General features: G+C 31.0%; 1 protein-coding gene across 12 annotated transcripts in view; it reads right to left on the reverse strand.

The window, feature by feature from the left end:
• Ndae1 (Na[+]-driven anion exchanger 1) overlaps positions 1-21,837 on the reverse strand; it is a 102,713-nt gene that overhangs the window by 40,874 nt on the left and 40,002 nt on the right. For 7 of the 12 annotated variants that reach the window (XM_088037695.1, XM_088037693.1, XM_088037692.1 and 4 more), the window contains exons 1-2: positions 20,971-21,074; positions 10,350-10,446 (exon numbers count right to left, since the gene is read on the reverse strand). In XM_088037695.1, coding sequence (XP_087893821.1) covers positions 10,350-10,434 — 85 coding nt within the window. In that variant the 5' untranslated portion in view covers positions 10,435-10,446; positions 20,971-21,074. Of the gene's footprint in view, positions 1-10,349; positions 10,447-20,970; positions 21,076-21,837 lie in introns of those variants that run through there. The other 5 variants (XM_088037691.1, XM_088037690.1, XM_088037688.1 and 2 more) reach the window with 2 other exon arrangements.

Raw genomic sequence — 21,837 nt, forward strand, 5'->3', positions numbered from 1 at the left:
TTTTTACTGTAAAATAATAAAAACTATTGGGTTTTCACGACATTTTATGCTTTTGAAGCATAAATAATAAATGTTTTGTCTTACTAAGATATTTAGTATGATTTTTAAATAATTCTGTAAAATATTTTGCCATTTATATGTATTTGTATTATAGAAGTAAATAAATAATAAAAATGTTTGAATATTTATTATATGTGCACTTTTTTTTGACATAACCCTTCTTTGAGCGTTTTTAAAGTATAAGATTAGGCAATTTTCATACACAATATTTAAAAATGTTTCGAACAATTTTGCGTAAAATATTCTTATAGTGTCCGTTAAAAATTAGCACAATTTTGTGCAATTAAAATTCACCTAATATTCTGGAATTAATATTCACACAATATTGTGCATTACAAGTCACACAGTTTTGTGCAAAATTATTTGACTAATGTTTGAACAATATTGTGGATAAGTTAAAGATATATTGTACAAAGTAATATAACAATTCACTTTAAACAAACCGATGCAGATAAACTGCACAAATTGCAACAGTTTCGTGAACATTTGTAGACAAAATCCATATAAATTTTTCTCTGTGTACATTTAATTCAACAACTAGCACAATATAAATTTTTATACAAGTAATTTTGGTCGTCTTGACACAATTTGCGCCATATTACAATCATATAAAAAAAACTGTTAGTGACAATTTAGACCGTTGTTCACCGCAAGTACATGTTGAAAAGTAAAAAGAGCTCGATTTCAAGTCAGTGACGCAGTTGAAGGGTCTACGCTACGCATATACCCGTATATGGCTTACGATTTTTCGTTTTTGAAGCGCATTTTGGACTTTGAAAAATCGCTCGACCTCTGTATGTATGCGTCTCAGGTAGAGCTATGGAGGTGACATCTTCGAATTTTGAAAAAGTGAAAAATTTGACTTTAATTAATTAAAAACTGAAATTCCCATTTTTCGTTTTTAAGGAATATGAAGCAACCTAGGAAGTTAAAAAAAATACCAACATGTGGAGAATTAAAACCTCTATGGAGGTGACATTTTTGTTTTTGTCATTATGCTATAATTTTGAAGTTATTAATAAAAAAACAAATCAAAAATAGGCAACCAACAGTACAACTAACGCAAATCATCTTATGCAAATCTCATGATTTACGACCGCTCACTAGGGGGTCACTGACGTTCCGCCCAATTGTAATAAACTGCTATCGGGTAAAAGCAGGTAAAGACCCAACTGGTCGCTCTCGGCAACAAATATCGAAGGTACTTGTAGCTAGTGTATTGAGAAATAATATTTTATTATCTCTGATACAAGGTCCGGCAACATTTGTGGTCACCCCCAAAATTGTCTTATAGAGGTAAAATTTTAAAAATTTACATACGCTAATGGATAATCGAAGAAGCTCTAGAAGATGACGCAAAAACTTGTTCTTTATCACCGATAGTTTTGGCGTCGCGACGCCTTAAAAGTGTAATTTTTATCTATTTGTGAGGGTTTTTGGAACCATTCAATATATATATATATATATTTTAATATAAATGTGTTAAAAATATTAAGTAATTAATCAAGTAATTAAGGCAGTAAACCTTCATATTAATCCTGACATTGTAAATAATTCTTTAGCGATGGTAGGGAGCAAAGGTATCTTCAACTGCGACAACGCAATTTTACGCCACTGATTTAAAATCGGGCCCTAAGTTCTTATTTTTCAATGTAAATAATTAACTATTTCTATTTAGTATCCAAAAAATGCAACAATCAACGTTAATCAAAATTGAAGTGACTTGTAAAAAATTGATGTAGTTTGCCACTGTCCGTCATAGTTTTGAAAACTAACTTGTTAAAACAGCAATTTATGCTCAGTTACATTAAATTTAAGATGAAGCTGGTCACAGTTATGTTAAAAAAACAATTCGCGAGTATTTACGCAAAAACTCAAACATCGCTAAAAATTACTCTTCTAACGCATCGCAAATTTTTGCTTTAGATTGTTAAGCTTGATAAAGCGAATGCAAAATTGCAAATATTTATTTTTGAAACTAAAAACGATTTTGAGGGTGATTATTACTGTTGCCGGACTCGGTATAATTCACTGTTTTCACACAAAATTTTGTTATTTACGCATTAATTTTACATTTCGTATTTTCCAGTTTTAAATTAGAAGACCTTTTTTCCGCAATTATAAAATGTGTATTATTGGGAACATTTTCTATTTCAAAAACTTTATCCGATAATTCTGACTTAAAACCGCTAATTACATTTTTACTTTCGGAACTATTCCTAATATTTTTCATCACCGTTTTTTAATAAAATTGTTGGCTCAAATCTTGGTGTTGATAAAAATTATCAAAAACACAATTTATTCCCAAACACCAAATTTTGTCAAAAACTGCTGACGTGCAAGTTTGATAAAAGCAACTGACCAACTTTAATCGACAAAACTCTAGAAATTTAAAAAAGTAGGTACATTGATTTACAAGTCGAGCACAGTCAAAAACACAAGTATCCAAAGATTGAAAGAATTTAAATATTTTTTCAAGATATTTATTTATAGGTTTTCGAAATACATTTTTAATTGCTTTTAAAATTCGTATAATTAAACTACTAAGATGGCCCCTTGAGAACACAGCTACTTTTTAAGGAAAACACCCCAATTTTCAAGGGTTAACAGAAAAGCAGAAAAATCGTGAAAAGACTCCCGTTTTTAAGGTATATTTTAAAATTAACATTTTTTAAAGAATTTGTCCGGTTTTTCGAACTCTTTTTTAAAAAAGTCAAAATTTTAAGAAGTATATCCTGTTTTATCAAACGTGAATACGGTTTCGTACAAACAAATTTCCCTTTTAAAAACATTTAAAATTAGGAATTTTACCTTGTTTTCAAAGATTTTACCCTGTTTTGAATTTTGTACTAGTAGGCCCCCTCAGAACACAACACATTTTTAATGCTTTTAGCCTGGTTTTCAAACTAACTTGAAAAGTTAAAGTTTTTAAAGAATTTGACCGGTTTTTCGAAGTCACCCTTTTTTTTAAAAGTCAACATTTTAAGGAAAATACACCGTTTTATCAAACAAGAATACGGTTTGGTCCAAACAAATTTCCTTTCAAAAACACTTAAAATTCGTCTTTTTACCCTGTTTTTCTGTTGGGCTACTTCAGAACAAAAATGAATACGGTTTTGGCCTGGTTTTCAAAGTAGCTTTTAAAAAGTTAAATTTTTTAAAGAAATTGCCCGGTTTTTCGAAATACTTTGTTTTTTAAGCAGTTTAGTCCTATTTTAACAGTCTTCTTAATTAAAAGATAAAATTTGCCTTTTTTGCTCAGTTTTTCTATGGAGCCACTTCAGCACACATATGAATATGGTTTCGGCCAAGAAAAGTTACAATTTAAATATACTTAAAATTCGTCTTTTGTCCTGTTTTCAAAGATTTTACCCTGTTTTGAATTTTGTACTAGTAGGCCCTCTCAGAACACTTTGTTTTTAATGCTTTTAGTCTGGTTTTCAAAAGTTTTTAAAAAGTTAAAATTTTTAAAGAATTCGCCCGGTTTTTCGAAGTCACCCTTTTTAAAAAAGTCAAAATTTTAAGAAATATATCTTGTTTTATCAAACGTGAATACGGTTTCGGCCAAGAAAAGTTACCATTTAAAAATACTTAAAATTCGTCTTTTTACCCTGTTTTTTCTGTTGGGCTACTTCAGAACAAAAATGAATACGGTTTCGTTCAAACAAATTTCGGACAAAATCTCCATGAGCGAAGCGAATTTCCCTTTCAAAAACACTCAAAATTAGAGATTTTACCTTTTCAAGTATATTTTTCAGACTTTCCCTTGTTTTTAAAAAAGTTAAAAGTTGAAGGTACTTATTTTTTATTCAAACATACATTTTTTTAAGTTAATACACTATATGTTGAAACAATAAGTAGTTAAATATATGATATATTCTCACTCAGATTATTATGCCTAGTTTTCTTAGTCATTTTCCTATTTTCTATGCATTTTTTTCAACAAAAACCCGTATTTCTAGCAAAACATCAAAAAACAACATTGAACTTTAATCGATAAAACTCTAGAAATTTAAAAAAGTACATTGATTTACAAGTCGAGCCCAGTCAAAAACACAAGTATCCAAAAATTGAAAGAATTTAAATATTTTTTCAAGGTATTTATTTATAGGTTTTGGGTTTTACAGTCTTTTCTTGAAATGAAAATTATGGTGTTAGCTTCGACATATTTGAAAGCTAATTGTCTTATTGGTAACCTATAAAATCCACCGGTAGCAGGTAAGATTAGAGACAAGGATTATTGTGTAAAATTCGTACAATTAAAGACACAAGTGGATTCAGATTTTTTAAAAAATAGTTTTTTTGCATAATAACATTAAACGCCAATTTTGCTTTTCCTGAGTGGTTCTGGCTTAAAAAATATTAATTAGGGAAGTATTTTTATTGATTAGTGGGATGTATTATTATGAAGAGTTAACTTTTAAATCACAGAAAACAACAGAGTCTAAAAGGTCCAAAAACTCATGTGTCAGGTAAAAGGTTTGGTTAAAAAAAATTAAATGCGTTTTTCTCAAATAAAAATATTAAAATAATAAGTAATTTTAAAATTTCCCCGGCGACCAGTGAGGAAAAATTTTGGATCACATTTACGAAAATTACATTTTTCAATTAAAAAAACATTCTTCCATTACGTACTATGGGAACTGGAAATTTGGGGATTTTATACATACATTTTCCATTAATTGAAAAAAAATTACGCCCGTAAAATTTTTGTCTACTAGAACCAGAAATTTCACAAGCTCAAAACGCAGAGAAACTCAAATCCGGATATTTTAACTCATCTTTGGTCCAACACGAATTTATTGTTCCAACCGCTGGGTTTCTTAGGAAATGTGCAGGTCAAGCGACCGTTTCCATAAAGTTTATGATCCGCTCATTACCAAATCCTCGGTAATCCCTTTTGGCAGCTGTCAATCAAAGGTGTTGTTAAAGTTGCATACTTTTCAAACACGAAATTTTCGGGCAGGCTCGTAGACCCTTAAGGTAGCATCACTTTGATTGAAGTTGCTAAGGCGCAACTCTGATTTGGAATGCCGCAAGTTAACATGATTGGGCCCTAATTAGGTTAATGATGATGAACAGCATCAAATTGTGCAAAAATTTGTAAACGTAGAACTGGAAACACATCAAAACTTGTTGACTCTATTTTATACAAGTCTAAATTTAAATGTCAAATCGATAAACCATGACAAAAAATTTGAGGAAATTGCGAAGACAGATTTACTAAAAAAAGAAAACTTAATTTCTATACAATCATGTGGTCTATTCATAGGCAAAAATATGTGTTTTTTGGGTGCTTCACCAGACGGGCTAGTAGATAAAGAAACGATTGTTGAAATAAAATGTCCATTTGCGGCTTACAATTTAAATCTTTCTCCTGAGGATGGAATAGTACAATTTTTTTTTGTTATTTGCTTAAATGATACCGTTTTTTACGACATTTTTACGTTTGTATTTTCTCTGTATGTGCTTTTAAATTGTTAAATACTTTTTTTAATCACCTAATATTTTTTTCTTCTCAATAATAAAATAAGTAAGAAATTACAGAATCTTTTTAGAATTTATCGACGAAATCGTATTTTCTCATTTATTTTACTTCGAATGCTTAGTTACCACAAGTTCATAAGGTTAAGTAAAAGGCAATAGTTGTGGTCAAAGCAGAAGAATTGTTACTTATGTTCGTATAAAAAAAAGACTAATTAACTAATTAGCATTAAGACAATTGAGGCACCTCTATTAAGTTGCGATTAGCCACTCCAGTAGATTTTAATCAAAAATTTGACAGCTGTCCGAATTTTTATTGCTTTCGAAACTCGGTTTAGGTGAAGACTCCTCTTTTAAGCTCCTAGTTTAAAGTCTAAATTAGATATAAGAAATAAAAACATTTTTTTGGTTGATAAAGTTATGTACATCCTTAAATGAAACTTCTTTAACATTATTTCTTCGTAAATCTGCGAAAATGTTACTATAACGGTGTCATGTTTTTCTCAAAATCGAGCGGAAAGAAAAACCACAAAATAATTTGAAGTTGGCGAAAAGTCTGGACAACAAGTTTCAGAACTAAGTATGTGGTCAAGTAACTTCCTGCAAGAGGATGAGAAGTAATAAAAAAGGCCAGTTTCGTAAAATGCCGCATAGGGAGAAACTTTCGCCACCTTTTTGGAGAAAACCTGTTTTTTGTAGGCGCCGTCATTCATAATTTAGCAGATTCTCAAGTAAACAATTATGCTGGGGAGATCAAACGCACTGTTTCAAATTCGTGATCACTATAATTTCTCGCAGTGTGATGGATGAGTAAGCTAAAAATAAATTGGTAATCTCTAATTCTTCTGATTTACAAATAAACTCATTCATCAACAACATGACAATGGGAAGCGGAGATTAAAAAGCATCATATCCTTAAGATGATTAAAGCGATTAGTAGTGATGTCTTCAAAAGGAATTGGTGATAAAGTATTTTTTGAACAGACAGATATTGATAATCCGATAATTTTAATCCCATCTATAAATAAATGAAACATATCGGTCGATCAAGCGATATTTTTCCAATTCCACACTGATAAAAATATCTTTTGTTTTTGATTACAATTTGTTCAGGTCAGGACTTTGATTATAATCAATGCCTAATAAATGAAGGGTCGGCTCGAATAACGTAACTGTAAAAAACGCGTCTTTACAGACACAAGAAAAAACAATTTATTTTTATTAAAACATTATAAAAATGAAGTTACTTTTGCTTCCGAGAAGTTGCAAAAAGTCTATATAAATAATGTGCTGTAGGTGTTTGTATAATGAATTTTTGTGGTGGCGTTTGTTATATCATTTTTGTTTATGACAAATTGTCGGTTTCCTTCAATGATTAATAATTTTTATTATTATAGGTAATTGTAGTCTTGTGATTTCTTGATTGTATTCTGAAAGTAAATGTCTTACTACATCTGTTGGATTTTAAATTAGAGCAGTTTAAAATTAACTGATCACAATCGTTTCATTCATTAATTTTCAAAGATACCACAAGTCAATAAATTTTGAGAAAAATTTGTACTGGACAAAAATAGAAATTGTTTTTAGTGATTTTCATATGCAATTCTGCATATAACTCAAGACTAATTAAGCAAATCAATGTTTTATTGTAATGCATTAGTGAATAAAAGGTCTCACCTTTTTAAGGGTCTAACAAATGCATTGTTATCTCTTATCGTTTAAAATTGAATTTAAATTTTTTGAAAATTTAAGAATTTTTTTTTTAATTAATGCCTTTGCTTAAAAAATCCTAGACTTAGGGCCGGTTTACAGATCCTATGTTAAATCTTTAATTTCGGTTAAATACTTAACATTATATGAAAGTGACATGTGATCGTTTTTCCGCCAATCAAATGCCACCAATCGTCAAATTAGTTGCGAGATTAAGGGGTCAATTTCAAGTTATTTAGCGACGTCGCTAAAGGTGTTTGCGACGTAGCAACGTCAATCACATAAAAAGTGATGGTTTTGTTGATTTCGAGCCTTTCTTTGCGAATTCAAGCCAGAAAACAACGAAAATCAGCGAGAAATCGCCGTTTTGCATCGAAATATGCGGATTTCTGTAAGAATTTTTATGATTTCGTGCAGATTTCTGCTGTTTTCTTGCAATTCAGCCGTTAAATCTTGATTAAAAGTGATGGTTTTGTAGATTTCGTGCTCTTCTTTGCAAATTCAAGCCAGAAAACAACGAAAATCGGCGAGAAATCAACGATTTGCATCGAAATATGCGGATTTCTCTAAGAATTTTGATGATTTCATGCAGAATTCTGCTGTTTTCTTCTTCACATCACAGCTACCTTAGCAACGTCGCTAAATAGCGACGTCGCAAACGACTTGAAATTGACCCCTAACTCAATTTCAGTTAAATTATTGAGTAAACTGGCCCATTGAGTTTTAAAATGACTTTCATGCTAATATATGTTTGGAAACTTGATGATGAAGAGTTCTTAGTTTGCCGAAGAGCCAACAAAACTAGGGGATAGAAATTGTAGATTTTTTTTAGAAGTCATAATGAGTAACTATTATATACAAATACTGGCCATCTGTTGGAAAGTTAGCACAAAATGAAGTGGACAATTTTTTTTATCTTCACTTAAACTTTTTTCCGGACAATCAGGTGGCAACAATCCATGAAAATATCAATTTTACGAAAATTTTATTTGGGGCGAAAAATTTAAAAAATTAATTAAAAATTGAAAAGTTAAGTTGGCAGCAACCCCTAGCGATTTTCATCTGTAACAGTTGGCAACAAAAGCGTTTGACCTTGATGCAACTGTAGCATGCGTAGAAGCTAATCGTCTTGCACAACATTGCCAAAACTTGTTAACTTTCTATTAAAATCGTTCTTTTGCAACAAATTTTTAATTAGTTATTGATTAATACACTCAACTTTGACAACGTGTTAACCTCAAAAATCGCTACATTCAATTTTCTCCTAATTTTCTCCCTAAAGATTTGAAAGCCGGATTTACACCCAAAAAGTTTCGAAAATTTACACAGGAGAGTGGAGTGATAGCAATGAGCTGGATTTTAGATTAGAATATTAAAAACTCGACCAAAAACTTTTTAAAGTTGCTGTAGAATTTTTATTTATGGTCTTCTGTTGTAGTGAATAATTTAAAAACGCGAGATTTGCTGAAACTCTACAGTTATGTGGGCAATAAAATTAAAATTTTTACAAAATCTTTAAAGTTCTTGCCAAAAAGCGTCAAAAAGTTTTAAAAAACCGTTCGTATTTCGAAATTTTCGTTAGTTTTTCTCAAATATCTTGGCATAAACTGACTCATTTGGTGACTTCTACAGTTCGTTAAAAAGCTTTTCATGGTTCTATTATAGAGTTTCATGATTTTAGAAGTTGTTGAGGAAAACTAAAAAACATAAAACTGAACAGGTTACCCAAAAAAAAACTTATTTTACAAATATCTCTGAGTCCTGACCTGATGGAGCAAAACTTTGATTTTAGAATCAAGAGGCAATTCTACTTTAGAAATGACTTCAATCGCTCCAGTATAAATTTCGGTCAAAATTTGTTGACTACTGACTTAGCAATAACATACACTGTCTTTCAAAAATATTTTTATCTAGTCTGTGATTTTCAGAACACATTAAAAATGCCGCTTTATAAAGATAATGACTGGAACCCTGGTTATATAATCTCAGGAGACTTTCAGGTACTAATCTAGGGCAACTGAATCCCTGAAGAGATGAAACTGACTCAAGCGCTGCCTAATTTTTTTGTCTGTTGTTTAAATTATTTTCCTATTGGCGGTTTTGACGTTTGACAAGTGACACAATAAGTTGGCAGAACTAGTTCAAACACAGTTCTATGCTAGCGGCACAAAAGGAATTACATTCCAGTGGTAATTAGATGAAAATCATTTTGAAACATGCTGTAGTTTTATCTTAAAACGTTTGTGATTTGTGAACTTTATATTGCATTAATTTAAAATTTAATGAATTAATTTTTTTTACAGGTTTACTGTTAGAATGCAAAACAGAGTAGTTTCTGTGATTAACCGATTATCCGCGAGTCCTAAAATGTCTGTTTATTGTATAAGAAATAACAATATAAAATTATAATTTCGAATTTTAGTTAACATTTATTCACTCTTGTTATCGTCACCACTCATTTTGAGTCTGTTTTATAAATTAAAGAAAAACAAAAGACTGTTTCTTAATTCAAAGACATGACTCATAATTTCAAAGCGACTGATGAGTTTTTATTTGAGCGCAATAGTGTGCACATGTACACGTAAAATCGCATATAAAAAAAAATCTACGTTATTTATTATGCAAAATTCAACAAAACCTTCTTGCATAACCAATTTTTTTAATACTTATAATAAGCCTTGTAATTACTAACTCAACCGACAAACTTAACGTTAATCTAACTTTGTTACTTTGTTTCCGAGGAATTAAATATTCTTCTTTAATACAGTCGGATTCTAAATCTCATTTTAGCTTTTCTGACAAGCTAAATTATCTTATCTTCTCCCTTGTTCGAAATTTCGCTAATAAACTCCTCGTAATAACCGCATTAATTCTCATTCCTCAAAATCTCACTAATCCCCGGTAAATTTTCTCCCGCCTTTACACGTTTACAATGTGAGAAAAACACTCAAAAATTCTGCGTAGGTGCACTGCACGTGTTGAGAGTTATGTAATAATGCAAATGGATCTAGGTATTTGATTTTTTCTGCGCACGTTTTGTACTTGACAATAAAAAAACAACGATATGGAAATTAATAAGCCTGACATGGTTTTACCTTCAAAGTCGTCTTCGTCGAAGGACAGGACTGCTTTTTCCACGGCAGGGTCCTTGGAGGCTTCATCGTCTTGAGGTAAATCCATTACAAAATAGTCCTGGAAAAAATAAAATGTTTTACTCGAAATATTTCAGATTCAAAGGAAAAAAAACAATTATTATGTTTACGAGTTTTCTTTGTTCATTTTATGGTTTTGTTATGAATATTTTTTTTCAAATGTGTTGATCAATTACTCCTACGAAACTCGTTTCAGAGTATTTATGCAAAATTAGGTGTAAAACAGTTTGGACAATATTATTGGATAAAGCCGATTTCTAAATATCGATTTCAAAATATTTAACATTAGAGATAATATTTTATAGTCCGCTACAAACATCCACTTTCTGAGAGCCAAATTAAATCAAAATGAACTCAATTTCAACAAAAGCACAATTACATCAATCTCCCAATACATCGGAGAAAACATCGATTTTGAAAAATAGTGCCATAGTTTATTGTGAAAAACAAAAATAAATAAAATTCTTAATAAAGCAACAAAACAATAAGCAAATACGAGAAAAACAAAAATAAATAAAAACCTTAAGTAAAAAACAAAATAATAAGTAAATAAATTATAAAAAAATAACAAATTCGAGATTAATAAGAATAAACAAAATTATAAAATAGAACTCCTTTCAATTAAATTTCAATCTTTATAAATACATATCACCAAAATCAAGAGTGTAAAATAAAATACATACATCGAAACCGTAATTATCGATTTTTAATGATACATCGAAAATAAAAATATATGTAAGAAAAATCGATGTTTTTTTGGAAAAATCGATACCTATTAATAAAAAATCGATATAAAAGTCCCAGATTTAATGTGTATATACCAGTTTCACTAAAATAGGCCTCTTCTTAAAGAGCCGATTTTTATTAATGAAATTTTTTTTTGCAAAATGTTTTTGATTTTAGTTTAGTTGATGATTTACAGCTGATTAATGGCTGAAGCTTTTCTGTTAACAGTCCAATGTACCGCTATTAGATCCGCATATAATAAGTATGTGATGTTAAATGATTCTAATTAATAACCAATAAGCTTGTCAATTGTCAATGTAATTATTTACTGATTGAAATTACAACACCACGTGAATTAATGGCAATGATAATTGTGTATCAAAGTATTTAGAGGCTAACGGTAAGCAGTTTCAACATCTTTAAACAAAAATCACAATTCTAGCTGAACTTTTTTACAGTTGCCAGTAATGAATGTTCAAACCAAGACGTACGTTTATGGGTGATATTATGTTTTCCACAGCGGACATTTGTGGGAGACAAATGATTTTTTCACACAGACGATTTCTTCGTAGAAGGTGAAAATGTCTTTTTGGCCTCATGAATTGTAAACGTCAAATTAACATTCAATTGACATTTTCGGAAACACTTGATTTACAAGCGCCCTGGACGTTTATACACGCCGTGCGGTAAAAATTGCCCAAATCGTCTGCTCTTCAGATGCGTTTATAAATTAAAATCACTTTATCATAATGAAGATTGATCACCAAAGTGGAATCTACCTAAATTAATATCTCAATTAAGACAATATTTCTATTTTTAAAGTAATATTAAAACGTTTTTTGTACAGCGCCATCTTGTGTACTTTTTGTGCACCAACTACAAAATTGACAGAATTGACAGATAACGAAATTTATAAATGTCAGATGTGACAGTTCTCATGAATTTTGAAAAACCCAATTATTTAAATTAAAATTTTTCGGCCAAAAAGTTTAATACAACTCTTGTGCGTTAACCATTTTACAGCGCTCAATCATTAAAGCACGACGGCTACGCCGTCGTGCTTCAAACTGATTTCGCGCTGTAAAATGTAAGTTTCGCGACTGTAAATAACTATTCTTGGAGTTCCCGGCAATTTAGCAAAATCGTGATAGAGAAATATTGGTTTTACAGTGCCAAATTGTACAAATTTGAACTATTTTGAGTTAGATTTTTTATTCTTTGCCAGCGGTTTCTTCAAAAGTGTAATGAATCTAAAGTTATAAAAAGTGTTTTCCCCCATTCGATTTTTTTTGTTGAATTATTATACAAGTGTCCCAGAACTCGTAATCCATAGAAAAAAGTCTGATAGAGGCAACAATTCTGAACCAAAATTTCGAAACAAAAATAAATTAAACAATAATTTTAATTTTTAATTACTTATTAAATTTTTGTTTCGACTTTGGCATCTGTATTACTGTCGGCACCCTCCCTTGCTCTCTGGGTGAAGAATTTAGGTACATACCGATGGTTAACTGAATTATTTACCTCGACCTTGCAAACGTGTGTCTGAACTTGACATAAAAGCTCAAGTAAATTGACTGAGGTCGGTGAATGACAGATATCAAGACATACGTGCACAGAATCAGACAGTCAACTAGACAAATAATAATTTATATATATAATAATAAATCCCACTATAGATGTGTTAAAGGAGAACTTAAAACGTTGTCAACTCAAAAATCGTCTCTTATCTTTCTATGACGTGACATAATTAATTATTTTTACATTCTTACATACAGTCAAAATCGAGGCGGTGTAAAATTGACTATTATTATCACCCGTTTCTTCTATTTTAAACAATTGAAAAATATTAATATTTTCTCTCCGCATTCATCTTCGTATTTTGTAAAACAATATTAGACCAAGAGAGAAAAATACAAATTAAAAATTTACAACAAAATCATCAAAAGCGAAATAGTAACGTCAACAAATTTTGACCGTGTCTTTTCAGAAATTTTGAAACTGGTCGATTTTCTCTAATTTTTTTATTTATCTTGAATTCCATTTGAAAACGAGTTTTAAGTAAGTACAAGGCGTTTATAAATGTTTCTAGCATGAAAAGAAGCTGTGAAATATAAAAAAAATTACAAAATTACAAATGCGGGTTTAGAATTTTTTTTAAATGACATTTGTTGTTACACTCAATCATGAATTTGAGATTATTTTGGGTAAAACTAACGATGTGTATATTTTATTCAGTGAAAACCCTCTTGCTTAAACATTGTGTTACCTTCTTATGCCAAAATAGTTGAAGTAAATTTGAAGGAAATTGAACAAATTATCGTTTTTTCTAAACGCTTGTAAAAATGTATGAAATGGATTTATTAAGTTTTGAAAAATAATCCCTCAGTTGTGGTTTGCAGAATCAAAAAGTTGAACACAAAACCGCAACTGAAAAGTCGTTGATGTGACATTTTAAATAATTTTTAACATAGTTATATTCACGATGAACACAAAGCGGCAAAATAGTGCATGGCAGAAATTTTAGCGCCACTCTTGATGGTAGAAACATTTATAAACACCTTCTATAACCCGCAAATAAACTATAAGTGATTTCCAAATTCTACTCGGAAAAAAAAACATAAAAATAGCATATCGTCGGCTTAAGTTGTTAAGTTGCTAATTAGTCCATTTTTGAACAAAATGGGTTTTATAAAAGGTACAAGGTGTTTATAAATGTTTCTTGCATCAAGGGGGGCTTTGGAATTCCTGTCATGCGCTATTTTGCCGCTTTGTCTTCATAGTGAATATAACTATGTTCATAATTATTTCAAATGTCACTTACGTCTACGACTTATCAGTTACGGTTTTGTGTCAAAATTTTAGATTTTCAGGCTTCAAACTACAACTTGAACAGTTTGTTTTCAAAACTAACTTTGTTCAATGATTGAGGTTAACTACAAATGTCAGTTGAAAAATCTAAACCCACATTTGTAACGAGCGGCAAATTTATTTGACATCTCATAGCCACCCTTGATGCTAGAAACATTTATAAACACCTTGGATAACAGAATGGTATAGGGTTGGATCGTTTTATGTGTTATTATTTTAGAATTAAGAAACATTCTATTTTCATTATTCAAACTTTCAAATCCCAGATTTAACGACAAATATGTAAAAAATTAGGATTTCTTCGGTTAACAAAATCCAAAATAGACTTAGCAACTTAACAGTCTAAGCCGGCGATATTAATTTTTCTAGACTGTTTGAGTTAAATTTGGTTAAAATTTTGAAAAATCAAAGCGCAAATAAAGAAAAAAATATTAAATTGAATAATCAAATAAAACATTTTGGACCCTCTTTTGATTAACGGATATCTCTTGTTAAATAAAATTATATTCTTTAATGTAAAATAGAATTATTTCACATTAAATTGATAGATAAGTACAGAGTTCCCATAAAAGACACATATAGTCTACTCTGAAAAACAGAGGATTTAAACTAAAAGCCATGAATTGCCACTTATTTATCAATGCAGTAAATAATTTTATAATCTTATGATTATAAGTCAATAGATAAAGAATTGGTAAAATCAATTTCTAACCTCAAATTGGCGGAACTACGACATTCTTTTATAGAAACCCGGTATGTAATTTTTTCAAAAGTAGTGTGTTTTATGATTTCGATTATTGACAAAACAATAACAACCTTATTGTTTCTATGTAATTGTTTAAAAATTTAACAATTGATTTCCGTTTAATTACCTCCATAATATTCACATTTAGAGCAAATGTAATACGAACGCAAGATCCAATTAAAGCACTAAATACAATTAAGGACAAGCATTTCCGGATCTCCAATTCGAAGAAAATTCAAAGAAAATTAAAAAGTTTTGCCCAATAAATGTTCCTTTTGTTTGTCTTAACCTTGATATCGTTATTTCCGTCGTACACGTTGCGGTAATTTAATAGCACGTGTCTACCTAAATTAAGAAATGTATCCGCTAATCTCAAGCTAGTCAGATTACTGGTAATCTTGCAGTTCTACTTCTCAATGCACTTGAGCTTTCTGTGGTGGAAACAAATTAAACTGTGGCAATTCTGTCAAAGCTCTTGGTGTTATGGCACACCAGAGGCAAGAATCAGGTCATGGACGGGGTGCTATTCTTATTTTTTAACACTTTACTTAGGAAATGATCTCATAAACTACAACTATTTTATGTTCTTCGATTTTCACATTAAACTCGCTCTGACTGATCTTTGCCCTCCACAAACCTAATATTGTATTCACGTCCTAGACGTCTTTACACGTTTTTGGCCAATAATGAGGAGATCTTTGCCAACGATTTAAAATACGCGAAATGTGACGATGGCTGATCGACATTTGCTTGGAGTAGAAGTTCTTGCTGAAGGTTAAAACAGACATAAAATTTCTACTCGCTTGTTAGATTTGGATCTAAATAAAATTGGAGATTTTTCTGTGTCGGACTTATCTAGACACGAACTTTCCCTTTCTAGACAGACAATTGAGGAGAATTTGTTCGTTTTAGAGCCAAAAATTAAAAGCAAAACTGATCTCAGTGATCTCTAACTAAGAGACTATGTTTGTTCAGCTTTGGAACCTTTGTAAAAAATCGCAGGATCAATATTTTTAGGAATTTCTCCATCGAAAAGCACTACAAGACATTTTACTCCTCCAAGCTGTTGCTTTTGGTTTTCAAAGACGCGATATAGATATTTACATAACAAGTGCGGAAAGTGACCAATTTCGCACGAGTGTAAAAGTAGATGCACGAGGCGCCAGCCGAGTGCAAATATTACACGAGTGCAAGAAAGACACTTTCCGACGAGTTGTGTACACTATTTTTCCTACGACCTTTCATCATCAGGAAGAAACCATAAGATTCGACAATAGTTCATTTCTTATCTATTCTAAATGTCATTTTTCTACAACCTCATAAAAAAGTGACGTATTTCACATATTTAGATGGTTCATGTTTTTGTACATCCATTTCCGAAAGTAAAAGTCACTAGTGTGATATGAATATATCCGCACAAACCTGTCAAAACTGATTTGTCAAAAATGACCTAACCAATTCATTTTTATCATTATGCATGTTGTTTTACAGTGAATCGTCTAGATATTTGAGACAAAAATTCAGGAGTTACATTTGGATTTCAAAATAACTGTCAATTTTGACAGGTCTGTGCGGATATATTCATATCACACTAGTGACTTTTACTTTCGGAAATGGATGTACGAAAACATCAACTTTCGGAGTCATTTAACCGTGTGGAAAATGTCACTTTCATATGAGGTCGTAGGAAAAAATATTTTTTTCTATTTCGCGTTCATAATGAAGATATTTCGATACGCGTTTGAGCGTATTTCGGTATCGTAATTGACCAATCCCGTGCCAATATTTCCAGGAACTTATATTTTTCTTAGGTTTGCAGCAGACAAACCGTCAACCTGCCGTCAACGTTGACAATTTAGATTTTGGTTTTGATAAACCATGATAAATCGATCAATACACTATTATTTCTTGTTATACTTGGCTTAATAATTCATCAGAGAAAAACTCTTTGGATGCAAGAGAACCATCATGATCATAATCAACATCTTTGCTCTCTTGGCTCCCTTGCGCTCCGGTAACCTCAAAACGTCACACCTGTCAAACTGACTGAAATTGGATTTCGCTACTTCGATTTTTTTTCCCGAACATTTCCCTACATTTCGAAATCAAGTTTTTTCGTTTAAAATAAGGCGAAATAGAAAAAATAGCGTATGATACTTGTTTATAATGCATTTTGCCGCACGTGCGTGCGTGCGGCAAAATGTTCATTATGAAACGTGTTTCATAATATACTATTATGTCATTTTGCACTTCGGCAAAAGTGCATCGAAAAAAAACGTCACAAATTTCCGAGATATCTTAAGAAGATCTTGCGACAAGTGCTTATTTTATTGAATTGAATGCTCCGAATGCGAATTCAGCTAACTTAATCACGAGTTTCCTTCCTTCTACTTTAAATGGATTCAGTGGTCGTCAAGAGTGGAAAGAACTCTTACAACCCCAACAAACGCATGAATTCGTTTGAGTTTTCCGGATTGGATAACCTATAGCGACTATATTTGACAAGCGTAATAATAACGAGTCTACTGGCATGACATGTGTCAATCTATTTTCTACAATAAGGCGACTGTTTACATTATTATTGTCCTTGCAATCCCTTTAAGAGGCTTTTCTTTTTAAAACGTTTTTGCTGTTCTCACGCCTGGACTCGGCTAGTTTTTCCTAGACGTTTCCTTGAAATTTTTATAACGAGAGAGCTTTGAAATGATGGAGTCGCGTCTGCTTTTTATTATTGATACAACAGTAATTTGACAAATTGAAATGTCGGATCTGACAGATATTTCTCAAACTTCAATTCTTCTCGTTTCTAAAGAACGCTGGCGGATCAAATTAAGATCTAAATATTAGATATTCATGGAAAATTAATATGTTTGGAGCGAAAAAAATCGAACCTAACCTCAATCTTTGCTGTCACTAATTGTCAAAAGCCTAAATGAATTTGAAGATCGATTTAATTCGATAAAGTTAGATAACATCTACAAAAATAAATGTTTCTAGCATCAAGAGTGGCTATGAAATGTTAAAGAAATTTGCCGCTCATTACAAATGTGATTTTCAATTTTTCAACTGACAGTTGCAGTTAACCTCAAATATGAAGTAAAGTAAGTTTTGAGAAATAAACTGTTTTAGTTGTGATTTAAAACCTGAAAATGAAAAACTTGGACACAAAACCGCAACTGAAACGTCATTGACGTAAGTAACATAAAAAAATTTCAAGATAGTTATATTCACTATGAAAACAAAGCGGCAAAATAGTGCACGACAAGAATTCCAGATGCTAGAAACATTTATAAACACCTTGTAAAACTTCAATTCTTCGCGTTTCTAAAGAACGTTGGCGGGTTATCATTGATCAAATTGTTAATCTGATCTAATTATTAAATATCCATGAAAAATTAACGTATCTTGGAGCAAAAAATTCGAACCTAACCTCAATCTTTGCTATCACTAATTGTCAAAAGCCTAAATGAATTTGAAGATCGATTTAATTCGATAAAGTTAGATAACATCTACAAAAATAAATGTTTCTAGCATCAAGAGTGGCTATGAAATGTTAAAGAAATTTGCCGCTCATTACAAATGGGATTTTCAATTCATCAATTGACATTTGCAGTTAACCTCAAACATGAAGTAAAGTAAGTTTAGAGAAATAAACTGTTTTAGTTGTGATTTAAAACCTGAAAATGAAAAACTTGGACACAAAACCGCAACTGAAACGTCATTGACGTAAGTAACATTATAAAAAAAATATATTATATTATATATTCACTATGAAAACAAAGCGGCAAAATAGTGCACAACAAGAATTCCAGAGTGACCTTTGATGCTAGAAACATTTATAAACACCTTGTAAAACTTCAATTCTTCTCGTTTCTAAAGAACGCTGGCGGGTTATTATTGATCAAATTGTTAATCTGATCTAATTATTAAATATCCATGGAAAATTAACGTATCTCGGAGCAAAAAAATCGAACCTAACCTAACTTTTGCTGTCGCTAATTGTCAAAAGCCTAAATGAATTTAAAAGTGGATTTAATTTGATAAAGTGAGATAATATCTCTATAAAATGTTAGATAATTCAAACGATAATACATGACCCAACAACACACTAATTAAATTTAAACTCAGTAAATGTCAAGTGCATTGGTAATAATAGACATACGTTTAATCGCGACTTCAAATAACTTGAGGGTGCTTTTTGAAATTATATCCATATTTCACTAAATACAAGGTGTTTATAAATGTTTCTATCATCAAGGGTGGCAATGAAATGTCAAAGAAATTTGCCGCTCATTACAAATGCGGGTTTTGATTTTTCAACTGTTATTTGCAGTTAACCTCAAACATAGAGCAAAGTAAATTTTGAGAAATAAACTGTTCTAGTTGTGGTTTAAAAGATGAAAATTAAAAACTTGGACACAAAACGGTAACTGAAACGTCATGAATGTAAGTTACATTATAAATAATTTTCAAGATAGTTATATTCACTATGAAAACAAAGCGGCAAAATAGTGCACGGCAGGAATTTCGGAGCCACCCTTGATGCTAGAAACATTTGTAAACACCTTGTATGACTTCAAAAAATTAATTATGCAAACACCAAATTATAAGCTAATAAAATGAAATTAGAAATATAAAAATACCGCCATCGGTAGCCTCATTACCTACTACCTATGTCTTCTTTCAAAAAACAACGCCAACTTGATGACTTTATTAATTGAACATCCGATACTCTGGATTCGTGTAAACAAACAATTTAAAACGAATGCAGTCCTGTCTCGAAACAGGAAGCTTGCAACTAAATAGGATCTAAATTCGTTAAAACTACATTCCCTGTAATTTTCTTTTGCAATTTTTTTGTTTCATACATCAGTGTGTGCTGTTAGTAAACTTTATCTACAAACACAAATTTAATCTTTTCTGTAAAATATTTGGTATTAATTAAGTAAATCAAGTCAACATTCAAAATTGCTCGTTTTGATCCTTTGGAAAATAGAAAATTCGAAAGAAATCGTTTATGTTCGAATGGAAAGTTCAAGATTAAAATCAAATTAGTGCCCTCGACATGTGATGGCTTTATGACGTTCATTATTGATCACCCATTATTACATCGGGTGTTCATTTACATTTTCCCTTTAGTTATCTACGACTTCATCGTTACATCATTTTGAATGTCGTAGATTAATTCAGACGCTGTCAGTTATCAAAATTGAGAGCTACTTTTCATTTATTTGCTGAATATTTTCTTATTGGATTTATTAAATATTTTGTCGATTAGCAATGACAGCAATAAATGAGGTTAGAAAATAGTTAAAAGGGAAATTTAAATGAACACTCGTTATTCGTATACTTGATGGAATTTTTACCCAAGATCAACAAAAATCTATCTAAATCAATATTGAAATGGCTACTTATTAAATAATTCTTGAAATTTGTTTATTTAGAAACATCGAATTTTAGTAGGTATAATTACATCTGCTTAAATTTTCCTAACACATTTTCGACAGTTTCACTCCTATTGCCTCAGGTTTTGTCCTTGCCACTCTCATTAGCAGTAATTATAAGAATAAAAACTCAAGTAATTACTCAAAGTGTTCTCTTGATGAATTTTAACACCGTGATTTCAAGAAAATTGTAGCTAAATCTTGATAAAACCAGAATACTGGCACACCTTTTCAAAACAAAACCAGAAAATTTTGACAAGCATTATCAAGTCGGGTACATTTATTAATTAGTTGGAAACATTTGGGATCAGTGGAATTTAACTGTGATTATCAAGATTTATTTATAACAATCACAGTATTTTGGTTCTTGGCGCGTTGTTTGTTGGCCTCTAAAACAAAAGACGTCGTCCAATTAAATCTATTCACAGCCGTCTTTCAGTTTTGGTCTTTAAATTTTGTTTTTGCGGTCTAAATTTTAATTTGGGCTAATCGGACAACCTTGCTTCTATTATGTTATTAAGATATTTCCTGCCTTTGGATAAGAGGAGCAATAGCGTAATTGGGACAATTAAAATATTTCCCTTGTTGATAATGTCAAATGAGTGAAAAATTGACGTCGCTCTCACAAACCAGATAAAATAATATATTTATTATTATCACTGTTTAATAACAGCGGTTTATCATTATTCAATAATTCTGTTTTTTTTTATTGATACTCATCGTAATTTTATTATTTTTATTAAAAATACTTGGAAAGACAATGAATTATTCAACTCACGTTTTCTCGTTGAATCTTTTGAAAAACGATGGACACTAAATTTGACACTCGCGCCGGCTACCTTGCGTTCGACGTTTCGATTGAAAATAAACCGCACATTGCGGGAATTGTTAGATAACATGTGTTCTGCCATTCGTTGAAGATCAAAATTTGAAGAGAGGGGGTTTTTCATTGTTTCTATATTTGTGTCTGATTTCTGCTTCTACTGCTATCAGTCTTTCTTTACAGTGCGGGAGATAAAGTGGGATATAAGCGCACAAATGCAGATTGAACTTGTTTGTGAGATATGAATATGGAAAACGTCGTTATTTATATGAGTGTTTGGCTTAAATAAACTTGATTTGCATAATTGTTCTTACTTTCTATTTCAATGGGCAGTGATTTAGAGATTAGCAATCTAAATACAGACATGCGAATTTTTCCAAAAATTTTCTTGTAGGAAAATTTTGCGGTTTTTTGTGACGGCCGAATGGAAATGGGACCCGTCTTGACATAATTACATTAATTTGCATACGTTTCAATGTCAGTTTCTCATCTAGTTTTGGTCGCCACTGTACTGAATCTTTAGTTAAGATAAGCATTTTCTTTTTTCCTCATTTCCTCGTGATCTCTTGTTCCTGACGAAACTTTTTTCTTATTTTTCTTCGAAATTAAGGACACATTAATTTTTACGAACGTTTCGCACTAAAATTCTGTTCTTTTGTGGAAGAACCCACCAATGTCATAACTGTTGACATACGACATTGGTGGTTTTGTCGAACCAGGTCAGCTACTGAAACTAAAAATAAATGATAAGATATTTTAGGGACGTTATTTTATTACATTTCGAGAAAAAAGCAGAATTATCTGGTAGCAAACCTTGAGGTT

Source organism: Gnatocerus cornutus, chromosome 5, assembly GCF_029298725.1.
Source record: "Gnatocerus cornutus isolate USDA-ARS CGAHR chromosome 5, icGnaCorn1.1, whole genome shotgun sequence".
Classification (NCBI taxonomy): domain Eukaryota; kingdom Metazoa; phylum Arthropoda; class Insecta; order Coleoptera; family Tenebrionidae; genus Gnatocerus; species Gnatocerus cornutus.